This window comes from Entelurus aequoreus, linkage group LG09 (genome assembly GCF_033978785.1).
Source record: "Entelurus aequoreus isolate RoL-2023_Sb linkage group LG09, RoL_Eaeq_v1.1, whole genome shotgun sequence".
NCBI classification, from domain to species: domain Eukaryota; kingdom Metazoa; phylum Chordata; class Actinopteri; order Syngnathiformes; family Syngnathidae; genus Entelurus; species Entelurus aequoreus.
In genome coordinates this window covers 38,096,344-38,106,900 of record NC_084739.1, presented here as the reverse complement: position 1 = coordinate 38,106,900, position 10,557 = coordinate 38,096,344, and the positions used below count along the sequence as shown (strand labels likewise).

Sequence of the window (10,557 nt, the reverse complement as noted above, 5' to 3'; positions counted from 1 at the left end):
TTGTGTCTCCCTGAATGTGCATCCCTTTTGAAGGAATATTTAGCGTGAGTACAATCTCTAACCAATACAAACACTGACAACTAGAATTTTTAACATTGAAATATTTTACATTTTTTCACAAAACTACTTAATCAAATACGTATGTATAAATGCATGATGAAATCAACTGTAAAAAAAAACAAATTTTAAAGCAAAGTACAGATTGATATCATCCAACTTTATTTCGGACACATACATGTACCATAATAGTAAAAACTAAACAGTACAAACTATACACAAAAACAAAACAATCTGATTTCATATTTAATAAATACAAGTTAAAAATGTATTTTAACTTCTGTACTTTGGATTCTAGAAAAATAGCATTTGTATAAAAAAAACAACAAACCTAAAATTAGACTCTAATATGAAATATGTTACAGTACATTATATATGTATTTGTTAATATTTATATGAGTGATTTTCCAAATTTTACTTTAGGTTTGTTATTTTTAAAAAACACACACTCAGTTCTGTTACCACAAGTCGCATCATTCAGAATGTCTGCAGACCACGGAAGGCCAGAAGTAAATTAAGTCATGTATTTTTCCGTGTATTAGAGTCGATTCTATTTGGGGGCTGGGGGGGGGGGGGGGGGGATATAAACACAGTCCTGTTACCTGTAACATTCCTGTGATGTTATCAATTTTTGTATAAACTAGTGTGGCTATATTTAATGTATTTTCTAATTGTATGCTAAAAACTCACTCCTGTTACTTTTAGTCCTTTCAGTACTGTTACTCAAATGAAATCATTTCCAAAAAATACATTTGCAATAGTTTAAAATGTGTATTAGGAGACAGTTATAGTTGAAACAAGCCTAGAATGGTATATAGAATGTAGGGACAAGTCCTGTACACTAGGTCAAATTTTGAGGAAAAACTTCTTTCTGTAGAGGAGGTAAGCAATAATTAGCCACAATGCTGTTCCCCACAGGCTCTGAAAGAGCAACTCCCAGTGGCTTTCCTGGAAGCGCATCTCCCAGCTGAACGGAAAGTAAAAACCCAGGAGCGAGTGTCCAACGTACACGAAGATGGAGTTCATCCCTGAGGACGAAAGCACAAATAGATGAACAGCCTGATTGTGGGATTTAAATGAAAATGTGTCTATTTTTAATGGGGCCATGATCGATCAGTACCTGGATATATGAATGGTTGGCCTCCCCACCATCCCTTTACGTCACAGATAAAGTACACGCCTCCCAGCAACAGGAAGGAGAAACAGCCCATACACGTCACATAGGACAATGACCTGGTGACAGACAAACATTTTACTACAACAACAATGTACACTTTACATCTATCCATTCATTTTGCAAGCACGTGTTCTTTCATGTTTGTGGAGCCATTTGCATATGGCCATGTTTAGTTTAGATTAGATTAGTTTATTTCAAAGGGGACAATGCAATGTCATAAAACACATGGTTAAAAAAGCCAGAATTGGCCAGAAGGCTAGTTTTCATCTGTAGTCCCCTGGCCATGATGTAAAAAAAGGCATTAAAATTACAATTTAAAAGAAAAAGAAAAGAGAAAAAGAATAAAAGCACACAATACATACACAATATGATAAAAAATAAAATACAACATCACAACATAACATTTATCATAGCATCAAAACAGGCTCATCTTTTAGTGCTGGCAGCTGTAGGCGTTGATAAGCCACATTTAACATTTTTTTGTGAAGGCTTTGTAAGATGTGACCAGTTTAACCTCCTCAGGTACTGAGTTCCACACATTAGCGCTCCTTACTGACCAGGCCGACTAACTGAAAGTGCTCCTGCACAGAGGAATATAACAGTCACCTCTGACAGAGCCTCAAGTGACACGCCCACGGCTGTTTCTTTGGCTGATGAGCAGAGGATCTGGAGCCAATTCATGCAGTACTTTATAAGTCACGTTTAAGTCTGCAAATGTGTGAAGACTGTCCCAGTTTAAAATACTGTATTTTTTTTACAATGACACAGTGAAGGTAGTGCCAAGGTTTTTTATCCATAACTTTAATTGCTTGTTTGTACAAGAATTCCAATGTTTTGTTTTTTTAAGTCTGACAAGCCTGAGACCAGCTGGTAAGGCAATAGTTAAAGTGGCTAAAAATCCATTATCCATCCATTTTCTACCGCTTATCTCTTTCGGGGTTGCGGGGGTGCTGGAGCCTAACCAACACAGATAGACAGACAACATTCACACTCACATTCACACACTAGGGCCAATTTAGTGTTGCCAATCAACCTATCCCCATGTGCATGTCTTTGGAGGTGGGAGGACACGGAGTACCTGGAGTGAACCCAAGCAGTCACGGGGAGAACATGCAAACTCCACACAGAAAGATCCCGAGCGCAGGATCGAACCCAGGACCTTCGTATTGTGAGGCAGATGCACTAACCCCTCTCCCACCGTGCTGCCTGGCTAAAAATCATTGAATGCAAATACAATTTTGCAGCTTCAGTTGACATTTAATTTCAAATTGCGCGACAATTTGAGAGATTAAACTTGATTATTTTACACAATTTGCCAATATGGGCTTTAAAGGAAAGCTCTGAATGTATTATTAACCCAAGATATTTATATTGGCTGACAATTTGTATTCTTTCTCCATTAATATGTATGTCGGAGTCAGAGGATATGTTATTTTCTGGCATAAAAGTCCACAAAGCCAAGCCCATGTAAGCAGACTTGGAGGAGTGAGAAAGACCTTGAACTCAATGGGAGATGCTGAGCCTCGCACAAAGTCTTCCAGAAGAGTGGCAGCTGTTACATAAGCGGTTATTAATTGGCACTCCTTGTGGTCGTCGGGTCCAGTCGTCCCAATACTTTTGTGTGTGTAGTGTATAAAGCATCTGCAGTGAATCCTTGGCGTGTACCCCGTGGCCTCGTGCCATCCGGCCATGTCCCGTCTGTTCCTAAGTGCAAGAATGTTTGATGCAATATCATCTAATGCAAAGTGGCTGCCTCCTGGATGGCTTTTTTTTTCTTTTTATCTCAGCTGAAGTGGGGCCAAAAAGGACTCTTGGCTGGGAGTTAATTACTGCTCGACATCCAGGCAGGGACTCGTACTTAAGAGCTCAATAACCTGTGCATGATGAACTGCCTATAAAAGCCCAGCAGGTAATGGCGAGGGATGAGCGCCGCTTTAGTGAAGGGGGTGTGGTCCTGGGGAACATCATGAGGAATTTGCTTACACATCACAGATGAAAAGGCATTCTTCCATTAGAAGATGCCCGTCATATTAAAGGCAACGTGGAGCAAACGCAGTCAGCGTCTGAGCGAGTGTACATTGGAACTACCAAGTGAGCACAGACCAGGTAAAATACCACAATAAAACATTTCAACACTTTTTCGGGACGTCATCAATACATTCCAGTCAACACTGAGCCATAGGATCATTTCAGAAAATTATTTAAAAAAAAATGTCTGCTTTGGTTCAGTTACATTCACCAAAAATCTAATTATAGTGGAACCTCAAATTAGGAACCCCTCATTGTACGAACTTGTCAATTTACATACCACAGACGAAATAACACTATAATGTGTTGTACGAGACAGTTTGTGTTCCAGCTGGACTAATCACTCTCCGCTGCCCATCCAGTCAGCAGAACAGTGCTGCTCTTAAGTTTTTTTCTGTGACTTTTAGAGCATTTTCTAGGTTTGCTAGCTCAATATGAATCCAAAAAGAGCATTCAGTAAGTATCCACTGCGTTGTCGACTCTATCCCCCGTCCTCTGCTCCAACTGCATTCCGCTTAAGAAGATTAACCAACAAGGTAAAGTGGATTTTATTTGTTATTCCTAATGTGTCTTTTTAATTTTTTATTCATAATCATTTGAGTTTTAAAGATTATGGTTCCGATTTTGATTCCTCATTTCGATTCTGGTTCCTAACGATTCTGGATTCCGGTTCTTACATAATCAGGGTCATCCTAAAAATTTGTATAAATGAGCGAACGGCAGGGCCAACACAGATAGACAGACAACATTCACACTCACATTCACACACTAGGGCCAATTTAGAGTTGCCAATCAACCTATCCCCAGGTGCATGTCTTTGGAGGTGGGAGGAAGCCAAAGTACCCGCAGGGAACCCACAAAGTCTCGGGGAGAACATGCAAACTCCACATAGAAAGCCCCTGAGCCCTGGGATTGAACCCAGGACTTTCTTATTGTGAGGCAACAGCACCATGCTGCCATATATACAGTCACGATCAAAAGTTTACATACACTTGTAAAGAACATAATGTCATTGCTATCTTGACTTTCCAATACTTTCTACAACTCTTATTTTTTAGTGATAGAGTGATTGGAGCACATACTTGTTGGTCACAAAAAACATTCATGAAGTTTGGTTCTTTTATGAATTTATTATGGGTCTACTGAAAATGTGACCAAATGTGCTGGGTCAAAAGTATACGTACAGCAATGATAATATTTGGTTACAAATCCCTTGGCAAGTTGGTCAAAAATTAAACCAGAAGCTTGTTAGAAGCTTGTGGATGGCTACCAAAAGCGCCTTATTGCAGTGAAACTTGCCAAGGGACATGTAACCAAATATTAACATTGCTGTATGTATACTTTTGACCCAGCACATTTGGTCACATTTTCAGTAGACCCATAATAAATTCATAAGAATCAAATTTCATGAATGTTTTTTGTGACCAACAAGTATGTGCTCCAATCACTCTAATACAAAAAAAAATAAGGGTTATAGAAAGTATTGGAAACTTAAGACAGCCATGACATTATGTTCTTTACAAGTGTATGTAAACTTTGTGAAATAATAGTCTAAATTGTATCTCTTGCTGGCAGCTTATTTAGTTGATCGTAACCAATATAGCTCACATATTCATTATATATACAGTGGTGAAATACCAGACAAATCCCCTTAATTAGGATAAAAAAACATGATTGTCTTAAACAGATTTTCTTTTTTGCTAACTGGATGGCTAACGGATTATAGCACAGATTAAAGTTATTAGTACAATAATGTAAAAAACAAATAGGCTGTACTCAAAATAACCAAAATATTCATTATTAGAAACTATTATCAGTATTATTAATAAATATCTAAACTCGCGGATGTGTTAATTAACTAAAATGACCATGACTTCAAAATTCTCTACTGACATAAATCTTCTTTAAGAAGCAAACTAGGCAAAAAGAAATGCCTGATTAATCTGAATTCTTACATGACTATTGCGATTTTTTGCATTTGTTATGGCGTTAACTTTGACAGTCCTAATTTAGACATAACCACAAATCTGCTTCATCATGTTAACAGCACTGCAACACGAGCCGACATAAACTGACCAATTTTTCATAGAAATTTTAGCGGTCAAGCTGGCACTTTTTAAAAACAAGAAGATCCCAAAGGACTAAAACTTGATGAATTGGGTTCCACTGTAAATATGTTGTCACAACTCCACAGACATTCAACAAGATGGTGTGCTTTTGTGTTTTTCCAAGAAGTCACATAAAGGTTTCGGAAAAGTCTGCTTTGGGGTTGCGTTGATGCTTTTCCCAGATCTTTCTCCCATTCCATCACAGGGAAACTGTGGAGCGCCAAGGCTGCTGGGACTCCTATTTTGCAGCTCGTAAGGAAGAGTGATCATGTTGGAAGGATGGATATAACCACTCTTCCTCACACTTCTGACAACCTGAGTGATTATTTACAGTCCCAGTTGTCGTTAGAGGTAACTAAACGCGTGTTTTAGTAGCTGTGATTTCTGCCAGCCAGAGAAAGCCATCCTTTTCTTTTGTGAGGAAAGTAGCTGGATTTAGAGGGTCAGGAAGCACTTACCAAAGGTTTTTATTGACAGGTATAAATCCTTCGTCTCGCGTGCACTTAGAAAGGATGGCTGCCGAGATTCCCTAAGGGAAGAAATGAAACAGATTTCAAATCGATAAAGGTGAATAAAGCAAGGAGTATTGGGACACTAAAACAAAATCAAGCGAACGGGGCAGATTAGAGGATCAGGACACATCAAGTCACACAGATCGAACCACGTACACTAATTTGATCACCACGCTGCAGATGTTTCTTCAAAGAGAAAACAACAGTGCTGGACAGGAGCAGACAACACAGTCGGAATATAGAATCAGATATGTCTGGGATCAATAAAAGTCTACGCATGTTCAATCCGATCACATTTACATCTGATTTAGAAATGTGAAGAAACATTTTGCACAAAGCCGGGGCAGAGATCAGAATCAGTGCTTGTTGTGTAGATATCCATCATCCGTGTATAGATGACAGAATCGATGGTGTGGAAATAGCCTAGTCGGGGCTGAATTCAGCCCCCAGGCTCTCCAGGCTACAGGATGTGGGGTGAGGCTGGTATGTGGGCCAGTCGTTCAATTTCAATCTCTCACTTCTGAGGTCTGATCATTGGGCTTTAATTATTACAGCTTGATTTTTTTTAGCGCTGGCTGCTGTCCCCAAGTAATGATCTGCCGTTAAAATCACACCAAGCTGGCCGTGATGGAAAAGCGGTTTGGGATTTTGAGGTTTTGTGGGGAAGTTGATGTGGTTTGTGTCCTGTAAGACCTGCTAATGTCTAAAACATCTTTGTTTCCTGCTCCACCATTGACAGCTCGTTAAAACTACGTTTACCAATTCACTTTGTATTTTTTTAAAATCGTTTTGTCTACTCTCTTGTTAAAATCTGAAGAGTTAACTTAGGTAATTTCTTAAATTCTTATTAAATCCAATCTTTTTATGTGGTCGTTGACATAACAAAAAATATACGACTTCTATGTGTTTCTGATGTTAACGGAATGCGTCCATGAACTGACGCGCTTGCGCACAAAATATGGCGTCACACGCCAGCCCTGTGTTTATGGAAGTAAACATGGCCCGGATTCGTGTTGGTTTCTGGTGTCAGTCGATTTCAAGGAGTTTGTTCAACCGGAGACAACATATATTATTTCAAATAGGAGATTAGGAATAGGGAAATCATTTTAGCTATAGTAGTTTGTGGAGCTGGAGTACTTTAATCAATCAGATTGCGTGGAACTCACAGCGCCCTCCTACTACAACCAAGCTGCCATATTGTCCCACAAACAACAGGTGTGAGCATTGAAGCAGACACTGAAAATCACTAGAATTTCCGTTAATTTAAAGGGGTCATATTATGATTTTTTTTTCTGTACATTTAAAACACTTTCTTGTGGTCTACATAAAATGTAATGGTGGTGCTTTGGTCAAAATGTTGCATCGATTATGTTTTACAGACCATCTTCAAGTCACTTCTGACTATCCCTTCAGGATATGCTGTTTGGTCTTATTTACATGCCGAAGTCCTCGTAAAGGCCAAGCCCCCTTCGACTGCATTTCCACCCAATCAGTCATGTTTTAGTTTTTAGTGCTTCCATATCGACTATACTGACAGCTATAAGCTCGAACTATACACTACTTTTTTATTAGAAATGCTAACAGTGGAGGATTATACGATATGAGAAATTGGAAGGAGCAAAACTCATCCTAATTCCAAAACCAAAGACAAACCATGAGAAATTACTTTGTTGGATCGAAGCTTTTGGGAGTCCACATTTTCAGCTGAACGTGAAGAACATCTTCGTTTAAAAGTTAGTTCAGTAATTAAATGAAAAATTAATGTTCAGGAAATCCCATAGTTCCATTATTACGTCCATAAATACAAGGGATTACACAATGTACTTTACTCCAGTAGTTGTTTTGATATTTAACAAAACATGTGCCTACTGAATAAACTTTTATCAATGGTAAAGAGGTAGTTTGTGGTGGAATGTAACACTTTTTACGTAACTTCTCTCCAATAATGTGCTATCTATCAGGGTGATTACAGTTAGTAACATTGATGGCATGAGGTATCTGTCATTATTTACCGAGAAAATTGAATGAGCAGTTTATGTGGTGGCTGATTTGCATTGACCGCCAGCACTTGGCATTAAAATGACGCAGATCGTAATTTCCGCCTTCCGAAACTCGAATTTCATGAATAAAGCCTTAGGTAAAGTGGTCGCTGCAACAGCATCAGGAAGGAAAGATTTGCTAATTTTGTCTGAAATTCGACCGACTGATTGCTGATCGTCCGCCATCTTTGCCGAAAGCTTGTGGGACATGACAACAGTAACCAAGAAGGTGTGGCTTAGCTGGCAAAGTCGGAAGGATCCATTGTACTGAGGAGCGGTGGGACATTGCCATAAGCCCTCCAATATTTTAATCACTTCTAAAACGTCATTTTTTTCGCCACTGAGTGTTTTCTGCTCCTTTGTCCAACATTTACTTTTGTCACCTTTTCACGACGATTAGTTCAGATAAACGCGACCTCAAATTTCAGACTGCAGTCGAATCTGATAAATATCGGATTTAGAGCCACATACGAAAGAACTCTACGGTTCACATCGACATGCAAAAATCTGATACACGTCACAAAACTCAATATTGAACATAGCCTTATATAATGTATTTATTTTTTTCATTTTATCCCTTAGATCTGTTGATCATCATTATTTGAAATAGCATCCACATCATTAACTGATCAACCGTGGTGTGAAGGGAATCATAAACGTCTCATCTTTATTAATCTCACTGTGTGTTACTTTATCACTTCTTGCCTCTGGGAGAAACTAAATGGATCAAATGTATTTCACTTCCCTCCAGTCTAACATGCTACAATAATAGGATTCACCAACGGGGGACAAAATGTGTGAATTTGATGACAGAATTTCAACCGATCACGCTTTCATGCACCTGTGGAAAGATACTTCCACGATCCAGGGTCACGGTCATCTTGATATTGTCCCCATCTTCAAAAGAGATCCCCTTGATGACCTCTTAGGAAAGAGGTAAAAAAAAAAATCACTCTGAACTAGGTCAGGTGAGTAGAGGAACTGTTCAATACTCAGGGCATTTTGAGTTGTCATGGTGAATCGGCTACGAGTAGTTCTGCCACAACTCTCGCCTCTTGAACATATCAAACGCAGTAGGATCTCTTTGTAGAGGTGTTGATGGATCATGTGTCCCTGTGGCAAGAACTTGCAGTAGATAATGATCCCTCACGTCGAAGAATGCGATAAATAACAGTCCTGGAACTTTCCTGACACAACTCGTATATGGTCGTACTATATAAACCATACAGAATCCTGTTATTTTGTGTACTTAAGAAAAGTGTGTTTGTAAGAAACATGAAGTGAAAAAGAAAGTCAACTGAATTTGTGAATAAAACCTTAAAGATTGACATTTTACTAAAACTCTGACTACTTTTAAAACTAGACTGAAGACTTATGTTCACCTTAGCTTTCAGCTAAATCTTTTAATCTTTTAACTTTTAACGTCTGCACTGTTTTTATTTTTATTGTCTGCATTTTAATTTTGCTTTTATTTTCTTTCATTTCACTTTGTTGTCTGTGAAGCACTTTGAGTCTGCCTTGTGTATGAAAAGCGCTATACAAATAAAGTTGCCTTGCCTTGCCTTGCCTAAAAATAATATTGTTTTTAGCGATGATTTTATCAGTTTGACTAAATACCAGCCGGCATTTAGAAAATAGCAATGGCCATCACGTATTGATAATTGATAATATGGGTTGTTAAAATAACTTTATTTATTCATTTTTAGGGATTTGTTTTTCGTCTGGGGTCGCAACAACAAGTCATTTGCATGTTTTATTTGGTGTATTTCATATGAATCCCATTTATCCAGGGACCACCACTGGACGTCTCCAATGGGGGGTCTTGAGGCCCTGGCTGGGAATCGGGGCAGCAGTGTTTACATTTAGATCACAAGAGCGATGACATAATGTTAATAAAACATATCATACCTGTCAACATTTATGTTTAAAAGTAAGGGAAATTCTTCTGGAAAATAAGGCAGAATAAAATGCTGCACCGTTAATAAACATAATCAAAGTTAAAATACTGGACATTTGCGTAAAACTATTTGAATGATAGAAAGGGGAGGGTTGAAAGTTATGTAACAATGTACAGCTTTTAACAGTCAGTGACTCACTTCAATACCTATGAAAATAAATAAATGTTTATAAAATTAGATTCAGTAATTTGAATAATAAAGACCGAATGGAAGAATAATTGGGTTAGGCATAAAATTCCATGTTAGATTTTTTGATTTAGAGTATAACTTGCGGCCCTTTTTCCTGTCTCCACCCATTTTCTAGTGTGTAGACATACTGTATCAACAAATTGACAAAATAAAAAACATAAAGTAAAAGCAGTGATTGGTAGCAACACTGTTGAATCTAAGGCTACGTTCACACGTTGTCCAATTCAGATTTTTTATGTCAAATTCAATCTCTTTATGGAGTTGTTCCCCTTACAAAAATGACGACATGATTCCACATGTTCTGCAGTGTTTGAGGAAGTAAACATGGCTTCAATTCTAGTCGATCTAAGTACTGATGCGTTTATTGCAATTTAAAGGATTTTGTGCAATCAAAGTCAACATTATTTTACTGAATTATTGAGTGGAGAAGATTAAGAAGGACGAAAAGGCAAGTATTAGGACTCTGGCAGTTTGTGGGACATTTGCTTT

General features: G+C 38.2%; 1 protein-coding gene across 8 annotated transcripts in view; it reads right to left on the bottom strand.

The window, feature by feature from the left end:
- Window positions 1–625: 625 nt before the first annotated feature.
- The window catches only part of LOC133657407 (heparan-alpha-glucosaminide N-acetyltransferase-like), a 127,439-nt gene continuing 117,507 nt past the window's right edge, over window positions 626–10,557 (bottom strand). For all 8 annotated transcript variants that reach the window (XM_062058704.1, XM_062058703.1, XM_062058701.1 and 5 more), the window contains 3 exons: window positions 5,829–5,899; window positions 1,178–1,290; window positions 626–1,085 (listed from right to left, as the gene is read on the bottom strand). In XM_062058704.1, coding sequence (XP_061914688.1) covers window positions 904–1,085; window positions 1,178–1,290; window positions 5,829–5,899 — 366 coding nt within the window. In that variant the 3' untranslated portion in view covers window positions 626–903. The remainder of the gene's footprint in view (window positions 1,086–1,177; window positions 1,291–5,828; window positions 5,900–10,557) is intronic.